The sequence below is a fragment of the Stegastes partitus genome, unplaced genomic scaffold, assembly GCF_000690725.1.
Source record: "Stegastes partitus isolate 25-593 unplaced genomic scaffold, Stegastes_partitus-1.0.2 Scaffold30, whole genome shotgun sequence".
NCBI classification, from domain to species: domain Eukaryota; kingdom Metazoa; phylum Chordata; class Actinopteri; family Pomacentridae; genus Stegastes; species Stegastes partitus.
The window spans coordinates 588,990-608,764 of record NW_007577761.1 but is presented as its reverse complement, the minus strand read 5'-3'; the positions used below and the strand labels follow the sequence as shown (position 1 = coordinate 608,764).

The following is a 19,775-nucleotide window of genomic DNA, read 5'->3' as shown; positions in this document are numbered from 1 at the left end:
TTTTTTTATTCTATAAATCAGAACATTTTCTCAAGAGTCTGGAAGAAAATGCATTTTTGCCATGTTTGGAGGAACAAACTGTCCTCTAAATCATATTATGAATAATATGTGAATCACCTCTACTGTATAATCCTTTAAATTATAGATGGAAATAAAACTGTAAAGTTTAGTGCATGTAAGTACTGTTGAAGGTGAGACTTCAAAGTTTAAAGAAAAACTCATTTTGAGAAGATGGCCTGTAGAAGCCAATAATGTAATAACAGTCGATAACGTAACAACGGCCGACAATGTAGTAAATTTGCACTTTTTAAAATGTAATAGGCCACTAACGTAATGAAAGTCTGGAACCGATAACGTAATATCTTTTGGCCAATAATGTAATAAGTTAGTACGATATAGTAAAAATGAACACCACACTGTGTATTTTTAACATGTCTTTACACTCGTCGAAAGAAACAACATAGAAGCATAACAGCCCAAAATCTCCGAATTGATCAGTGTGAAAGAAAGTGTTTTTGCTTGTAGTGTCTCACCTTAAAGCTTGAATTTGCTTTGTTTTCACATTGTGGATTGGATCATCTGATTTCACTGTATGAAAGGAAACCAAACCTCTTTTCCTTTTCCAAACAAAAGACATCAACAAAAAGAGACAATAACTTTTAAGCTTTTATTTGAAATGTGACTTTTACACAGGGAAACCGAATGTCATGTTTGTGGATATAAAAAAAATTTCAATAACAAAAACTGTCACACAAAAGGTGTGGTATGTCTTTTTGCAACATTCGTCCTCGCTTCCCACCGAATCTGAGCTTTGACAGAGGCACCTCTCTCTTTAATAAATAGTTTCATTTACAGAACAGAGTAATTAGTTATAAATAGATATGAAGGCGCATATTAAACATTTTTTTTAAAGCAATTATAAATGTGTTGTTTTTAAATTACAAAAAACAAACAGGCAAGCAAATCAATCAAGCAGAGATGCTGAATCGCAAACGATATTGGCAAATCCAGAAATTGGCACAAAATGATAAACATACAAACAGAACATGATGTTCAAACTCAAGTGAAACTTTAAATTATAGGCACTAGTTTAAGAACACCCACCACACCAAGAACCAGAACACCTTCCCTAACACTGGCATGCCGTTTGATTCGTTTTCATAGCACAAGAGGTAAAAGCCAGTCAGAACTTGTCGTCTTATTCTTATTCACGACAGTTATCCATATTTTTTTTGTTATTTTTTTAATGATATGAATGATACACACTGACAAATCTGTTATGGGAATTTAACAAACCACAAGTTTCCGTGGTTTAATTGGCTAAATGGGTGAACAGGGATAAAATAGCTCAGGTTTCTTTCTTAAACAGAATTTTAGATAGAACTCAGACTTTAATTCCACCTATTCTTAAAATGACCACTTTAAGCACTTCAATGGAAAAGTATAATCTTGGCAAACTGTGGTACAAGTCAGAACTGAGGCTTTGGCCGAGGTGTCATTAACCACCCGGGTTTCTCTCGAGTCCTGATTTGACACTTTGAAAACAACAACAAACAACAACAAAAAAAAAAAGACTTTGGAGAGTTAGCTTGCAGTTGAGGTTCAAAATGTATATTCTAAACAACTGAAATTTTCAAACAAAAATACTGATATGGATGTTTGGACATACACTTCTTAAATAATTTGAATAAATAATTTCCAAAACAAACTTTGTGCATACATTCTGGCTGATTTTACAAGAGGAAAGATTCTTTAAATGTCATACCCACACGGAGGTGCTTTCACTGTTGCAAGACATCAACAAATTTCTCGAACGTTACGGGACAGTTCACCTGCACAGCATCATCATAGAGATCGCTCACCGACATCTGTTAAACACAGAGCATAAAGAGAGAAATGTGTGGAAACATTTCGACCTGAGGGAGGTGAAAGAAGAATGGGGGGGGAGAGGAGGGGGAGGAAAGCCGGGCATGTAGAGATATGAACTGTCGCACGGATGATTGCAGTCGAACCAAGGCAGGTGATGTGTCCTCTGCTGGCGGAGCTGGAGTCGGCCTGGTTTCTTTGGCATTTTCTGGGCTGTCTGCACTACATGCCTGATCCCTCCAGAGCCAGTCCCCACAGAGGAGCACGATGGGAGGTCCTCTTTGACACAATGTGGACACTGTCCTCTCCTTTTTTTTAAAAAAATTCTGAATTGTATATATTTTTTGGGACATAGTCTCTCCTTCTTCACTGTAAAAGTTATCTAGGTAGATAAAGTGCCGTGTGTTGTAATGTCTGCCTCCTTGTGTTGGTAGTGTGACTGGAGCGCCCCCTGCTGGCTGCATCAGTAACAACCTTCTCGCCAGTTCTCGCCTGTGTTGCTGTACGTCCGAGGAGCAGGAAGAGACCTGAGAGGAGGTAATGTAGTATTTATCTAGTTATATATGTGCAAGGGAATATCATAGTGTCTAAGGATGAACGATATATAGGAAAAAACTGTCATTGCCATATTTTGTTTTTCCACAATATATATATATTGCAATATGAAAATCTCACCAGATGAGTTAAATATATCTGTTTAAACTACAATTTTCCCACCCTAATACACAGATATTTGCAAAATAATGATACTTTAGCCAATTAAAATACATTATAACTGTGCATTTTTAGGGGCACACGTAGTACATTCAGACCAGTTGGTGTGATTTTGTAGGACAGTGCATCTGCATAAAAAAGTTTAAAAATTTCTAAAGTCGCGTGTGAAGGCTGATTTACATGGTCAAACAAACAAGTTGTATTGCCTCCTGTAGTGGCAACAATCACAAAACACTGCAGACAGAGAACCTGTTTTAGGTCAATGTCAGCCTGATTGTAGCTGAATTACTTTATACCACTGACATTGTGTTACTCTTTGCAACCAACTCTTCCTTTTCAGTATTTCTTTCCTGTCCGTTGCTCATTTTGCTGTGCGCATGTGGAGCCTGCATGTCAATGAACTCTTATAAGTCTCTTGTAAATCAAGTAAAAAAACAACACAAAAATGTGTAGCCAAAAAGCCTTAGATAACGTTATGTTCTATCACAGAACCTTCTCTGATAGATGGAAAATAAAAAAAACATGGAAGTTGTAGTTTTGGAGCAAATAAAGTTAAAGAGTTAAAGCATGATTGTTCACATTATAATGTCTGGGATGTTGCTACTGCACATCTGCACATTACAATGTCGATGCTAAAACTTAAGTGTTGTGTAGCCTTGACTGTGTCTGTGGAAGTACATACCTGCGCACAGGTTGGGCCAGTTTGCTGCGGGGCAGAGGGATGCCTCCTCCTCCTCCTCCTCCTCCACCTCCTGCACTGGGTCGCGGAAGGCCACTGCGTGGAGCAGCCAAGGAGCGGGTCGGTGTGGAGGTGGCAGAATTAGGGGTGGATGTGGCCTTCACAGGCTGCCTCAAGGCCAGCGGGGATGGAGTGGCAGGCGTTCGCAGCTTGCTGGGAGAGGGGACTGAAGACAGGCAGAGCAGGAATACAGTCAGGTACAACTGGTTAATGGTACAGTGTCCTCATACACGTTCATAGGTTTCAATCTGTCAGTCTAACAATGAAGTCATGACCAAGAGCACAATGGTGTGAGGAAGATACCAATATGATGCCAGTGTACATTCAGTGAGTAGGAGTATACTAACCACATCCATTCAAGTTTCACAAATGCAGTCAAATCTGTTAAAGTAAAAAAAAAACTAGACAATAATCTTAAAACAGAAGTAAATGAAAACAGAAAGGTTAACTAATGCAGCTGCCTGCTAGGATGCTCGATGCATTGACAGGATGAGGTGACAACACAGACACAGCATATACTAGTGAGAACCAGCAGCACAACATCAATACGACCATGGAACCACAATCACAATATTTAAAAGGTGGAAGCCCTCAGTGAATACTCACTGAAATCACCATCTTCTCCAAAGCAACAGGAGAGTGGGACTAGACAAAGACGAAGACAACAGAGACAGGCCTTAATTCAGAGCAGGGAGGAAGGTGCCAAGGATGGAGTTTAATGTGGTGTCTCTTTCTTCCTGTTTGTTTTCTAACAAACTTACATGGCTCTCAACCAACAAAAGCAACAATCCAACATGCCATGTAAAAAATATGCCTTACCATCAACTAGCCTGAGTGCAGAGTGTAGCTGTGAGTAGTGATGGGACGGTGAGGGAGGCGATGATGTGCTGTCATGTAGCCTTGGCCTATATAGTATGAATATTAAAAGATCTCCTCAAACCCCAGTCCCTTTCAGACATGCGGTCCTTTCTGTTAATCTCTTCCTGTCTGAATGAACACACTGATCACTTTTCCATAAAAGTTGCAACTGTGATCTCACTAGGTTGTACCTTGTGATGTTTATATTTAATTTTCAACACGGCACAAGTGTGAACTGCATAAGTGAACGGGCACATACAAGCGACTTTGTTCAAGTTGTGTAAAGTGATTTAAGGAAGATTTACCAATTTCACTTTTCTGTTCAAAGTGAGAGTTGTGTTCATTTGCGCACATGGAACAACACAAGTAACTTCATTAGTCACCACTAACTATAAATTATCCCCCGACATGGAGCTCAGATTGGCCAGGATCGAACTGCAAACCACGCTGTAGACTTTTCTTCTAAATCACAGTTTATAAGCTGCAGTTAAACCTTTTGTTACAGAGCACTTCTCCTCAGAGTCCTGAGCTCCATCACAGCTGTCAGGATATTTTCATTTTACTGATGGTAAAGAAGTAGTTACATTATCATAGTACGTGAACAGAAATTTCAGTGTTTAGAAAATCATAAATAAACTTGTCTATTAGTTAATGGACAGTTTCATAAGCTTGCTGTTAGTTTAGATTTAGTCTTTGGCGCACGCATCATGGCTGTCTCAGTCGCTGTGGTTAGTATGCCTGAATGAAGCCATGAGGAACATAAAGCTGATCAGTGTCTGAATGACAGAATGGCATCACTTTAACAGATCAGTGAAGCAGCAATGTCACATATCTGATGTTTGAAAAGGGCATCTGTCTGCAATTGTTGGTAAGTACTTTCACATTCAGTATGGAAAAAGGTTAGATAAAGCCGTTTGTGTCTCCAAAGAGAGCTGCTAAAACTTTGATATTACAACCAGTGTCGGTCACTGAAGACTTGTAGTCTTGTAGTCTGCAAATAGAAGAAAATCTGAACATGTGCAGTTAGAAATCAGTGATGTTACTAGACCTCTGTTGACCTCTCTTTAGATCTGCTTTAGGGAAAAGACTCAAGGCTACATTAACCCCTAACAGCACAACACACACACATTTAAAGCGTTTCTGTTGGCAGCTGTGATGCATTGTGGGTGCCAGGTTTCAGAAGAATGCACATGATTAAAAACAGCTATGGTCTTGCTGCATTGATTTTCAGACTGCTCAAGGGAAAATGTTGGTAAAGAAGGCTCGCTTGTTTCTTTAAGCACCTCATAGTGGGAGCGAGAGAGATGGTAAAATGGTATGTGCTAACTCTCAATGCTAAAAAACAAAATGTCAACAAACTTCCTCCGCAGTCACGGACTCCATCAGTAAAGCTCATTTTTGGAAAAACCTGATGAAGAGTTGTAGATTTTAAATTTGTATAAAAATGCCAAAGAAATATCAGCACTGGCAGGGGAGTTTGTGCATAATGTCATAAAAAACACAATTAAGTAGATATCACAGCAAAACTTAAAATTGTATGTAATGAAGACTATAGTGAATATATAAGGTTCCGACTGAGCCTGTGATGGATTTGATGTTTTTGTGTAAAGAAACGGCTGAACACAATCACCAAGTAAATAGACACTCCCTTCAAATTGTGAATGTCAAATCTTTTGTGCATGTTGGCACACCTGTGGCAGTTACTATAAGCACCATGCTTCACTGATGTATTTCCTTTTTTTCTCGCCAAGAAAGCAACAAAAACCGATGCTAAAACTGCACTCAGAGTATTTCTTCAGTCTCAGAGCTTCAAAGGACAAGCTGGCAGCGAGTGCATTAATGCACTTTCCTCATATCCACTTCAAGTCCATAAATATAGCCAGTTCAACGTTTACTCTTATCAGTAGTCTGTGTACTGTCAGTCCACCAGCAGCTGACTTTAGTGTGTCATAAATTGTGCATACGTCCGTGGGAGATCAATCTCACAGCCCCCGGCCAGTTTAGGAGCAGGCTGTTACCTCGCAGGGCAGTTGGACGTTGGAGGTGCTGTTTTGGTTTCGGGGAGGAGCGAGAAGGGGGAGAGTATCTTGGGAGCTGAGCTGCTGCTGGAAAACAGGGAGATGTCAGCATGGGACTTGATTCTGCCTCAGATTCACAGCATTATGAGTAAAAATGGTCTGTTGAAGGCCATTCAAGCTTGAAGTGCAGTTTGAGGCCACGAGGGGGCTCTGCAGACTATTTAAAGTGAAGGAGCAGCAGGCTGCCAGAGCAAAGTGTCACTGCCACTGTCAAGTTTAACAGCCAATCTACCAGTCTCAGCACAGGCAGAGAAAAGGAGGCTGGTTTGTGTTACGCATGCTTTACAGTGAAGAGAAGTCAGTGAAAGAAGCAGCCATTTAAGTGTCTCACATGCTCAGTACAGCCAAAGCTCAGATAGAAAAACACATTCAACCACCAGTCAACAGAGCAACGTACAATATCTCTATAAAGACTCAGGTGAAAACGCAATTTCTGTTCTAATGCATAAAGGCCAGAAGCTCAGGCCACATCAACACTATACCCTGCCCCACAGAGGGCTGGTTAAGACTGGATAAAGGCAGTCACTACACTTTTAACCAGCTGAAACCTGCCCTTTGACCCCCCTCCTATCTGCTTCTACGAACAGAGAGGCATTACTGCTTCTGGCTTAAGAACAACACCATTACCTTTATCTCCCATTACAGGATTACATCAAATGGATAGTCTTAGCTCAGAGAGGTAGGACTGTAAGCTCTAAAAGAACATAAAACCATCAAATGGGGAAATGTGAAACTATGTTAGTGTCACAGATACCAGGAGTCACTCTGGATTCTCTCAGTGTTGGTGGCATCATGCTTTTATTCCACAGGAGGAGTGTGTGTCTTTGAAGTGAAAGTAACGTTGAGACAATAAGAGGAAGGATGCGTGTGAATAAAAGATATTACAACTAAAAATGATCAAAGACAAAGAGGATCCCCGAACACCAAAGCCATGTCACTACAAAGCAGCACAGTCCCCAGACTTTAGGTGCAGCCAGAGGGATTAACAGAATTCCCACTCATACAAAGAGTAACATGAGATTACACAGCCTGTCATGTTGCTGAACTTGGAAAGCAAAACAAATATTGATAGAATGTCAGCAGACAACAAAGTGAATTCCGTAATGATTTTGATGGTCTGAAAGCTATTGCAGCATAAAGATTTGTGTGCAACTGTGGAGGTATGCAGTCACATTAGATCACTTGCAAAGATGCTGTTTGGGTCTGGTAAAAACTCACTTGCAGACTGGTTCTGGTGTCGAGGAGAGCCTCCGTTTGGCACTTGCAGGTTGGACTCGCAGCTGCGGCTGTTCTTGACGGGCTCTGGTGCCTGAGCTGTAACCGCCGCTGAGGATCGCGTGAGGTTGGGAAGACTACGACGCAGCTTTTCTACAACGGCAACGCAGGAGGCAATTAGATCCACAAAAACAACACATTAGGTAGAGAACAATAATCATCCTGGCCAATTATTGGGGCCAATATTAATTAAATCCAGTAATCTGTATTGTTGTTTTTATTAACTGATTAGCGATAAAGTACATGCACTACTTTGGGTGTGATGCAGCTGCCTCTCTCTCTCTCTGTGTAATAACTCTGTGGGCTCAGCATTGTCTCTCTAGCACAGAAACAACATGAACAAGAAACACAAGCTGTCACAACAAACCAGGAAATTAGCTTCTCTCCCAGCAGCCAAGGCTACGCTAACAACTAGGCTAGGAGGCAGCCACGTATTACCCTTAAACAATTTTTGGAAAACAGAAACTAATAATGCTTTAAAATATGGGAATTAGTGGGCAATAAAAGTGACAGAATAGTAAAAGATTCACAAAACAAAGAACATCAGACGAAACTGAAGGAGACAAACTGTTCAGTCTCAGTCAGTTGATCTCAGTAAACAGAAGAGAGCGTCCCAGCATCCTGTGATGCTCTGACGTGTGATTCCTATTGCTAGTGCACATTTTCAGCTACAGAAATCTTTATTAATGAAAAAGTCTAGTTCTGAATGACAGATTCCCTGATATCACATGCTGTTAAACTATAACATGTAATGTATGTAGGTGTAAAATATCAGTCATGGTCTCTCTTGATTCCCAAAATGGTCATCAGTATCATCCCTAAAAAGCACATGGTGAACCACAGACACATCAATAAAATGTTTACCTTCGTTCTTCACCACATTGGTCTGCAGGTCGTGCCCATGGCCCTGCAGCGAGTGGCGAGGCTGCTGCAGACGGCTGATGATGGGCTGAGGCGAGCCGCGGCTGTGGCTGTGGCTGTAGTCGATGGATCGAGCTGGGGAGCGCGAGCGGGGAGAGTTCCTGGGGGAGGCACGGGGAGAGTGGCGAGGAGACGGGCTGAAGCGATTGGAGGGCAGGTGGAAAGCCGGGTGCACCGCCTCCTCCTCGTCCTCCAGACTGTGTGCGTCTAACTCCTGGTCGCTGAAGGTGCTGCGCCGCAATGAGTGGCAGGACGAACCCGAGCTCCGTCGGGATGCCGTTGCAGCGTAGTCCTGTCTCAAACCTATTGACAAACAGTTACACTGTAATTAAACTGTTGGGCTGCAGAAAACTGAGGAACAGTGCTGACCCAGGTACATACTCTCTTCTTGCATGCGTGCCAGTATCTGGACATCAGTGACATCATTGAGTTTGTACGTAGTCGAGGAGCCCACTGAGTCCTCGTCCATTTCTGACGTGCTCAGCTCGCTGTCCACTGATGACTGTGGACTAACCGCCGGAGGATTCCTGTCTGCTGCTGCGTTTCGCTGGTGTACTGGAGAGGAAATCATTTGAACTTTTTAGTGGTATACTATAGAAATATTCTGTGACAGACAATGAACTACAGAGACAACCTTACCTGCGTTACTGGGCATTAGCTGCTGTCTGACTATGGGCACTCTGCAGGGGGTTGAGGAGGGGGAGTTAAAGCCACTGCTGTAGGGGCTGTTGGCTGCATTTGTGCTATACGGGCTTCCATAACCCTGCTGGTTGTACGGACTTCCATACAGACTCCTGCGCTTGTTAGCTGCAAGTCAGAAACACAAATAATATCAGTTTACATCACATGACAAACTCAGGAAAGATCTCCACAGATTTGCTGACAAAGTGTTTTACATCTTGAAAGAGCTTTTCTCATATTTTCAACCAATGCCAAAGTTTTCTCTCATGAACTTTTCACTCTCACATTAGAACAGACAAGTCACATAGTCTGAAGGTCCACAGTTGCAGCTCTATCCAAAGAGACTTAGACGCTGACTAAGATGAGCCTAATAAGTATTTGCACTGAACAGGCCCAGACAGTTTACATCTTGTTTAACAAGTTTCCAGTTAAGAAGAAGATGTGACAACGAAAAACAAATAGTGACCACAAGAATTCTGCATGAAGTTTTTAGTTTTTTAAAAGCAGTTATCCTGTGGTAACATTAACATTGGTTGGGTGTGCTGATTCTTTTCATTTGCATTTAAAATGTCACAGTTTCTTTAAGCTGCTTTATATACAGTATATTTTATCACAGGCCAGAGTTGCATCATCCTGGTAGAAATAATAAGTTAAAACTGTCAAAAGATGAAAATGTACGAGTGTTCTCAGCTAATGTTTTTCTTCAATGGAGTCTTTGACTAACAGATGTCTTCGTAGTTCGCTAGCTGTCTGTTCTGTGTGCTGGGGGGAAAAAAACAACCCAGTGTTCGCACACAGCCCTGGCTCTGCAAATCAAACTAAGTGGCTCAGACCGATCCACATCACAATACTCCAGCGTGTTCGTGCTCATGTACAGGACAAGGTGAAAATCTGGCACATGCTAACTGTCTAATTGTGCTAACTACTTAAATTAGCAATTAATTAATTCAATGGAAAGTCGGTCGCATCATTTCTCCAGTATTTTGACTTTGCACTGATGGATTCTGTCATGCAGAGGGATCTTAAAAGCTACTGCTTTTTTGATGCCAGAAATTAGATTTTCCCCCAATATTGTACAATAATAACTAATGCACAATGATTTGCATTAAAAACCCACAACTCATCACCTTCAAATGTCTTACTTAACCTAGAATAATTGTATTAATGACAGATTAGTGGAATAAACAGCTAAGAGAAGGCAGCTCAAAATGTCAGTGGTAGAAGATGAAAGTTGGCAGTCATTTTTTGCCTTTTTTAGTATGCTAGCATTTTACCATCCGCACACTATAACCCTTTAATAACTCTGATCAAGCCTGTTGGCTGCTCCAGTATGTGACTACAAATGTCAGCAGTGTCAGCTCAGAGTCGGCACCTCTGTGAAAGCTCTGCACTGTGCTGGCAGTCTGGTCAAGTCTCTTACACCGTATGCTGAGTGTGGGCCTGATAGAGAGTTCATACATCATTAGCTGAGAGAAACACTTAACAATACATGCCATTCAATCGTGACGCACACAGCACAATGCGATTCTCTGTGAAACCCAGTGAAACAGCAGTCAAAGGCTCCAGTCTCCAGTCCCTGATGGTCTCGATCATGAGATCAGACTCCGGACAGGCTGCCGGTCAACTAGGATACTTTTGGGTGGTTTGGATGCCTATTGTTGCTGAGTGCACTTGTTTATCCATCCCTCTGTTTCTCTATGAGATTGGATGTGTTTACACAGGTCGACGGTGACTGGAAAGCAGCCTTTTAAGATCAGCTATCTGCTCTTTCCACATTGCTCCTTCCACTTTCTCCCTCTCCTCCTCATGCTCTGCACTCTGTCCTGCTGCATTATTTAGGAAATACCATCATGTCCACTCTGCTGCCATCCGCACGGATCAGCTACTTAGGAATGTCAACAGCACTGCAACATGTAGGCCTGTAACGCTGCACACATTTAACCGATGGATGGTTTGTTTTCCATAAAAGAACAGGTCGGGTCAACACATTGACTCAGCTAGTGGACGAAACACTCATGGATATCAGACACAGACAAGATTAAATAGTCAGTTGCATGTCTGTTACGCACCACTGTGTTATTTTGCGGCCCAAAAATTATTATGCATGTACACAGCATACACAAACAGGTCCACCTAGTGACATGTTTCTGTGATTGCTTACAGTACAAACATGAATTATTCGTCTGCGAGTCACAATATCTGTTATTAAAATCTTAACAGAACTTCGTCTGTACTTGTCAACAGATCACCAGAACGGCTGCAGTCCATCTAAAACGAGTTAATGGTTCAGTGGGGGAGGATTTGTAGGTGGTTTGGTGACGTGCCCTATCATAGCAACCCTAGCAGCACACTGTCATTAGGAAGAGATACAGAGAAATCTAAGGGGATCTGTTGCACAGGGACCAACAAAAATAGAGTGTCCTCGAATCTTCAGTCAGAAGATAGGAAAAGAAACAATGTTCCTACCCACTGTGATTGATGTCATTTCGGTTTACTGTGATGTGAAATTGTACTAGAGGACTTTCCGTCTCAGCTTTTCAGCCTGTGGAAACCTCAGGGTAGTTTCCACAGGCTGAAAACCCTCCCTAAATGAGCCAGGCCATAACAGACTGCTTAAGGCCAGCTGGGACTAAATGTATGAGGAGGAAATAGGAGACAAAGCTTGGCACTGAAGTCTACTTAATATAAAAATAAAGAATGAGTTAAACAGCTGCAGAGAGCTTTAAGCATATCACAAGAGAAGAGCAAACAGAGACGCTTTTGTCAATGAGAGAGATAAATACCACAAAGAAGAAAGAGGATAAAACTGGCAGACACATGCAAGAGGGAGGTGAACTAACTCTACAGTAGGAGGTCTATGAAAAGTCAAAGCCTCTATGAGCAGAAAACAGGGCAGGTCAGCCATGTGACTGTGGTTGGGACCTCTTGGGTCTGGACCTAAGCTGCAGGACAGCTGTCAAAGCAGCACTATGGAAAAGAGCTGGGTTTAATTGTTCAGAAAAATGGTTTCACTGCTTATCAGAACTGTCTGACATGAGCAACAGTGTGCTTTTTGACCTGTACAGTCAAATCAAGGAACTATCTGCCAGGCATTTCCTCCCTGTTGTTAGTTATATAACTGAGACACGTCATGTGGGGATATGATTTTTTACAGGGTGTGCGCATACACGAGGCCTGGTCAACACTCAAACACAAAACTTATGGTCATGGTTGAAATATGTGAATGCCTTGGATGAGTGTGCACTTACTGTCTATGTGAAGTCCAATGGAATATTTAAACAGACCCAAACACCACAAATCAAATTTGTACAGTTCATGCTTTAGGACTTGAGGAAATCTTCACATAATATCTGCCACAAGTGAAGTGAAAGAGGTTTTTTCTTTGCCACTCCTTTGCTGACACAAACTCAACCAACACCATGGCAACAGGGTTTCCATGCTCCTGTTAGAGACCGGGTGTGAAGAAGAGTAGCCGGGAGCCATGACGGGTGTGTCTGGTGAGTGTCACAATCACAAACGCTCTCAATGCTCTCAGAATGTAGGATGCGGGCTGAAAATGGATTTCATTTATTTGCAAGATATCTTTAAAACCTAGGCCTTTGTGATTAATTTAAATGTCTTCAAGTTGCGAGACGCACAGGATTTTAGTTCTTTGTCTTTCCATTAGTGCTAACTGAGGGGTAGAGGGAGCAGGGTGGGTGGTATCAGTGACAAGGGGGGGTACTTTCAGGACAAAGTAGGATGATGTTATCCTCCGTCCATATCTACAGCCATGATATCACCACTAATAAGCACAATTCCCTAAACCAGCCTCGAGTGGATAGTTTTTTGGGAGTATTAGTCAGCAGCCTGACAGATAGTGTGCCTTGTCTCTATGCTTAGTTCATATAATGCAGTCCAAAGTGGTCAGCACAAACAGGAGAGTCCCAAATTATTCTGAAAGTGCACATTCATGATTTCTATTAGATTTAGCATCACTCAAGAAGACAAGCTTAAAAAACTGCTTCCGACATACCAGAATCCATATGAATATGTGTTCTGAAAAAAAATAAATAAACAAAAACAGGCTACGCAGCCTGGATCCACAAAACAGCCACATTCATATTATTTTAGGAGCCACTCTGAACAAATGTCAGTATCCTTAGACGGGGAGGCGCCTGTGAGTCCAGGTGCAGTGCTGATTCTTGCACAACAGAGCAGAGAGGATCAAATCTACCCCAGTGAACAACCTTCAGCGGCCTATTGCTCAACATGATCTAACTGTCACATGGGCATACCGCTGTCAAAATGGAAATGACCCCTCTCAGTTTAGCTGCAAGGATTTGAGGCCTGTCCTTCTCACTGAGAGACTAACTATAATTAGTGGAAGTCAAAAGCTCAGGAAACAGGCATTGCACAAGCATAAAGGAGGAAAGATGATGTAAGCCTGACTATGGGCTGACTGATAAATCACATTTTCATTGTAAATGTGCGCTAAAAACACATCGCAAAAGATGTGACTGCCTGAAATGCAATAACTTTTTTTGTTTTTGTACACTGGCCATGCCTTCATACCATTCAGCCAATCAGAGGAAGCCCGAGCCAGCCTCCAGCTACACTCAGATTAATTGTTGTTGATTTCGAGGCGACTGCCAGGTTAGCAAGCATGACGGCTGAGGAAAGCGATAAGACTGAGGAAAAGTCCAGAGATTTTGTTGAGTTGAGTGAAAAAATATTTTACAGGGAGCAGCAGAAATTAAACAGTTTTTTTTATAGTTAAAATTTAAATGAAGGTTCTGTTTAACTGGTTGGATAGTCATGTACAATTAGTTCAATAAAAGCACTTTTGAAGTTATTTATTTCATTTCTGTATTCTGTGGGCATTGGCAGTGTACCCATTAAAGCAGAAAGGAGGAAATGTGCAGCTAACAGACTTCAGTGTTTGTTTATTTATTGCTAGTGATATCGTCACTGCATCTTCGAACAATGTGTACTGCACATCGCAGATGGTCCTCATTTCGTTCAGCTTTGCCCTGCAGGATGTATTGTGGTTAAAATCAATGTCGTGTTGTTGTCTTTATGCATGTTTTAGACTCTCCTGAGTGGATCTGCCATTCACAACAAGTATCATCCACCTACACACTGTGGGGTGCAGACACTGATAGGCCTGTCAAAGAGTTGAGGCCTGTCAGTATGACACGAGTTTACATCCATTCTGGTGCTAAATGTAATGCTTCTACATGGAGTGATTCATGGTTAGTGGTTGAGGAGAAAGTGATACATTACAAAAATGGAAAAAACTATCACAGATGTAAACATAAATAAGTCAATACTTTACATGCCTTCAGCACCCAGGTGTACTCACATGGCACAAAGGGATAAATATTTTGCGGGCCCCTTGGCACAATGTAAATTACCCATTATTCCACACACAACCTGCCAGCAACAAGGAAGGGGGAGCAAAACCTCCTGTTATATTAATTGATAACTTACATTGTTTTGTGAGTCAAACAGACATTTGTGGCACAATCAGTCAGCCCTAATACTTCCAGTAACTTAAAAAATCACATCTCCTTATAAAACTCCAGCTTTTGTCTAATAATGCTTCCACAAACAGGCACATGTATTCTTCAGTTTCCCTCTTGGATAAGAGGGAACATGCATGATGAATCATTCTTGTTTTTGTGGTTTGTTTTTAGTTGTATGTCTGGTAGTTGTAGATTCAAAAAAAAAAAAAGAAGTGTGCGCAATAGAGGAAATAGGCTTGTTTTGGATTATTATTGTGATTTAGAGGGAATAAAGTGGGAATATAAGCTTATTAAATAAATTAAAGTTCTTAGTAATAAGAAAAATCTTCACATTTACAGCATCCTCTAACTGGATTGATAGTTCCATATATGCATACGTTGCACTTTTCATACTCTGTTCTAGACAGGATTATAGGATCTACATTTTCTTTATTGTAGTGGAACTCTAAACTAGAATTGCTTTTATTTTGAAAACAAAGTTCAAATGACTTTTGTTACATGATTAGAAAAAACTAAGAAACTGACTAACATCGCATAAAGAGACAGAAAGACATCAGTCCTGCTTAATATCCCATTTGCTCCCGATATTAACATGCAATCTGTATCCAGATGACTTAACTTGGATAACGCTTGTAACTGCAGTGAAAACACACTGGGATCAGAAAGCATTCAGATCAGTCAGACCACATTAGGAGGTGGTCAGGCTCGCATTGTGATCGGATTTCGGCAGGTGTGAATGCAATCTGCACATTGTGACCACAGCCTGAAGAAAAAAACAACAACTGTGCAGCAAGTTGAAAGGTCACCCAACAGCTAGTGGTGTGAATCACAAGTTTCACCACAATACGAAACTGCATGGTATTTGTCAATATCGCAAAGTCTGATGCAAAACAATTTCAATTAGATTAAATTCAGCTACATTTATATCAACTCGCAAAAAAAGCAACTGAAATATGATTTGACAGTATCATTTCCGAATTCTTTCACACCTTTAACTAAAAAACAATCTCTACTTTGTAATATAAAGAAAAAATAGATTGATTTTTGTTCATGATAAGCAGCACATTCATGTGCAAATATAGTTTTTCTCGGAGTCAACTTAAAAATGATGACACAGATCAATGTTTTTACTTTGCATCGATTATCTTGAACTGTTGTTAATTGACTCAATAAATCAGTCCAGATCAATGGATTGTTACAGCCCTACTGACTCCACCTCCCCATGCTAACTCAAGCAAACAGAATAAAAGCTACAGGTAGTAGCAGAAGCTATGGGTTGAGAAGTAAACCAGACCTACCCAATCATATCATTTGCATATTGAGATTACATTAAATTGTGGGCGTAATTCAGATAAAGCATTTTAACACATAGATAATCATAAATCTGGTATCATTATCCAGATAAGAAGCGCTGACACAGATGCCATTTGTAGCTGATCTTTAACATGCCAAAATAAACAGTTTCCATAACTTGTACTACTGCTGAAGCTGCTTAAGAAGTTGAGACTACATGTTTCTGTTTACCTGACATGGTGAGGTCCAGTCTGTGGATGAGGGAGCGCTTGGCCGATTCCATCTCAGGACTGGGGTTGTCCAGAGCTTGGCGGCACCACACAATAGGACTCAAGGATTTTTGCAGGGGACTGTTGAGTTTCGCCTCATACAACCTGAAAAAATACAAACAGCACATGTCACCTTCCTGCTTTAATAACGCTCGACTACGACAGCTCACACCTATCGAACCTCACATGTGATGTGGCTCGACAGCTCCGAGAGGAAATTTGATCGAGGGGATAACGAGTGTTTGGACCTGGTTTTATCACAGAATGCTACGCATTCAAGCGGTACAAAGGAGAAAAACCTCAAAGCTAAGACTGAATATTACAGTTTGTTTTAATTTAGATCTATTTCATACATCAATATTTGAGCTCGTGAGGGCTATAAATTATTTAAGAAACTGCTAAAAATACCGCAAGTTTAAAACTTACCAAGAGGTGACTTTCAGATATCTTTCAGGCTTTTCAACATAACTATATATCCTCATTTTTGTTCACGTTTCAGTGTTCTCTGTCTCTAGAGTCTCCAATGGCAATGAGGACAATGCGACTTTAAGCTCCCGCTACTGCAAACTTTTAAGAATGAAAAGGCGTTTGAAAAAGGCATTGAGTTCACTGCTTAGTCAGCTGCATTGATTTAAACCTTCTTAATGCCGATGGGTGCTCATCAAGGTACAAAATAAGGCTACAAACTAACTGAACTGGCTGCGACTTTCCGTTCTGTAGTAGCAGAAGTAATGCAAATGTGTGTTTGTCACTGATGAGAAGAGAAAATAAGAGAAGAGTTTCTGCTCAGAAGAGAAATCTGAGTCAGCAGCTGTCAGCACTGTTGCGGCCATAGAGGAAGGCTTTCATGATGAAAGCAGAAACATTACAGCCAAATGAAAACACAAAGCTGAAACTGGGAGTGTACATTTTCTTTGTTTACGAACACTATGGCGGCCCTTCATATGTGGTATGGCACATAGTAAATCTGCGTCTTCATGCGTGAACTTCCAGCTCGTACGCAGGAACAGGAGAGCGACGAGCATCTATTGATAGGTAGGGAGCACACTGCAGGGCCAGGCAGCGTTTTAAATCCACTCTGATGCTAATTCGTGGGATTACAGGAGTCTGTGACAGGAGCTGGCGAAAGCAAGGCACTACAGGGTAATCCCAGATACCAATCTGATCCAGAGGGCAGACAAACGGCCAGGGCATAATGAGACTGGCTCTGTTGGGCATGAGTGAGCAATGTCTGAAAGTAGTCGAGGGCTCAGTCGCTGGCAGAGGTACACTGCTGCTGCAAGCAACAAAGCAGAGCCCGAGTTTGTTCTGCTGATTTGGACAAAGAGTGGGTCGAATAATAATCATAAAAAAGGATGTTTAACTTTCAGGAAACATGCATACCGACTGGCAGCATCCGCCCTGTAACATACATGAACTCTTAGATTCAGCATCAGACCGCCTTTTGTTGTCCTGATTAGCAGACTTACTACCTGACATGTCACTGACTGGAGCAGCTTTAACAACTGTCATTAAGTTGCATTTACAGCTACACCCTAATGCTGCTATTACAGTATCATTACCATACAGACTCCAATCAATCAAACCCTTCCTAACAAGACAAATAATATGGGCCATTTCCTACGGATCATTATATTCATGTCCTGTCAGTAACTGTTGCCGCACAAATAACTGCTCCATTTCTATCATAACAGATCTTTCTACTAAGTCTAAATGTCTAGTGTCACGTCAAATGATTTCTTCGAGTTGAGATGAGATTTACGCGTGTGCTGTGGAAGTGTATCTTTATAAACCATCTAACCCTAATAACTAGAAGTGCTGGATTACATAATATCAACACAGTGTAGTGGGAGAGGATTAAGAGATGGTATAGGAATGGACATGTGGGCTGTGAGAATAATTCTGATAACAAGCAGAGCAACATGATGCCAAATGGACATCCAAGACACTCCACATGGCCCCGTCATGCCATTGTTTGTAATCCCTGCATTTGCAACACTGGTGATCAGCTTTACGACACTGTCAGAGCTTTTTATTTCTGCACTATGAGCTGACTGTCCTATTTCCCATCTCTTGCCTCTCTCACTTAGTGCAGCACACTTGTAGCTGTGTGCCAACTGCTGTGCTGAAGGGAATTCAGAGGAGGACTATAACCATGGATACCTCTCCCACATGGCTGTTTAGGCAGGAAAACAACTTTGATTTCATACACTGATCTCCTGCCATTACTGCCAGTGACAAGCCAAGCAAACTGCCACATCACAACATTAAAAAAAACCGTCTAACAGATGATCCCAGGGTGCTGACAGCTGAGAGGCCTGCTGATCTGCCTCTGAAACTAATGCACATACTGTAAGCAAAGGTATGACACAATGACTGTATGACAAAGGGTGTCTATTGTGGTCAGGCAGTCATAGAAGTGGCTTGGCATCGCCCATATGACTTGCCAAACAGCATGCTTCAGTCCACAATGAGGTTCCTTCGGTGGATGATTTCACTGAAGCTATTGAGGAGATTGTTCATGCCGGGCGTTTGTTAATGTTTAGAGCAGCTGTGCGCAGGCAATTAAAGCTGTCAACCAGCCCCGAAGACACAAACACGGCTGTAAAGGCAAGATAACTCCCGAGACAAGCCTGCCACTCGCTCACTAACTCACCAGCTGTCCTCGTCTTCGTGTAGACAATCCATGTCTTCGAGGTCTAAGATTTCCACTTCATCTAGGATTGAGGTTTCCGCTTCGTCCATAAAGCCGCCAGTGGTGTCTGCATAAAGTGAGTTCATACTGGACACAGAGGTGGCAGCGGAAGCCCCCTCACATTCATACGCCCTCCTGAAGCTGATGCCGTCATAAGACAGTCTGGGGCTCAAACAGCGGTTGTTCTCCAGCAGCCCACCGTAGCCGCCCGTACCGACGAACCCCACCCCAGGGAAGCCGGCCAGACCGGCTGCCATCCCCGCTGACAGGGACGACGAGTCGTATCCGGCACTGAGGGGTCTGTGGTTCCCTGACATGGCCCCAGACGAGGACAACATCGTAGACCTGCTCCGGAGCTGCTCGTTTTGCTGTTCGAGTTTCTTCACCAAGTCCTGGAGCTTCCGCACCTCCAAGTCCGCGTTGATATTAGAGTTGATATCCTCCATAGCGGCTCCTCAGCCAGCCAGCGAAAATGTTGCGGTGCTCTGGGGTATTTTTTAGGCGTTTCTCTGCCGAGAGTCTCCTGGTTTTCGTTCACTTCACTCGTATGTACGTGTTCAAGGAAGACACTTTGGTGTTCGACCGACTTAAGAAGCTCAACGTCGTCATCTTCTCCGGTTATTCGTGCTCACGGGCAGGGTCGAGGCCATTTTCATAACACTCGTCACCAACTGTGAAAGACCAACAGGCGGCGGATCACACACGTCACCGCGTTCGGCATCGGGAGCGAGCACGTAACCAACACCTATATGCGCGTGCACACAACCACAAAAAAAAGTCAGCTTTTTACATTATTTAATTGATCAACTCGACCTTATGGTAGCCAGAACTAATTATGTTCCATCCATTCATTATCTATACACCGCTTAATCCTCACTA

At 42.0% G+C, this 19,775-nt stretch overlaps 1 protein-coding gene across 5 annotated transcripts; it reads right to left on the bottom strand.

Moving 5' to 3' along the window:
- Window positions 1–653: 653 nt before the first annotated feature.
- slain2 (SLAIN motif family, member 2) lies at window positions 654–19,569 on the bottom strand. Of its 5 annotated transcripts, none has more exons than XM_008298991.1 (10): window positions 18,858–19,569; window positions 16,164–16,306; window positions 9,091–9,258; window positions 8,833–9,006; window positions 8,395–8,754; window positions 7,474–7,623; window positions 6,196–6,282; window positions 3,926–3,964; window positions 3,263–3,485; window positions 654–2,393 (listed from the first exon to the last, which is right to left on the bottom strand). In XM_008298991.1, exons 1-10 carry the CDS (start codon window positions 19,340–19,342, stop codon window positions 2,330–2,332), a joined length of 1,893 nt encoding a protein of 630 aa, XP_008297213.1. In that variant the 5' UTR covers window positions 19,343–19,569; the 3' UTR covers window positions 654–2,329. The 5 variants fall into 5 exon arrangements, with proteins under 5 accessions (XP_008297213.1, XP_008297238.1, XP_008297221.1 ...); XM_008299016.1 differs by having other exon boundaries at window positions 654–1,868; XM_008298999.1 differs by having other exon boundaries at window positions 6,196–6,279.
- Window positions 19,570–19,775: the final 206 nt, after the last annotated feature.

What these genes read in the sequence shown, in the direction of transcription:
- slain2 (XM_008298991.1), bottom strand. Translation starts at nt 19,342, where the DNA reads ATGGAGGATATCAACTCTAATATCAACGCGGACTTGGAGGTGCGGAAG. An exon ending in CAATGTGGTGAAGAACGAAG is followed by an intron (nt 7,624 to 8,394) that starts GTAAACATTTTA and finishes TTGCCGTTGTAG; the next exon opens with AAAAGCTGCGTCGTAGTCTT. An exon ending in ACGTCCAACTGCCCTGCGAG is followed by an intron (nt 3,965 to 6,195) that starts GTAACAGCCTGC and finishes GTCTTTGTCTAG; the next exon opens with TCCCACTCTCCTGTTGCTTT.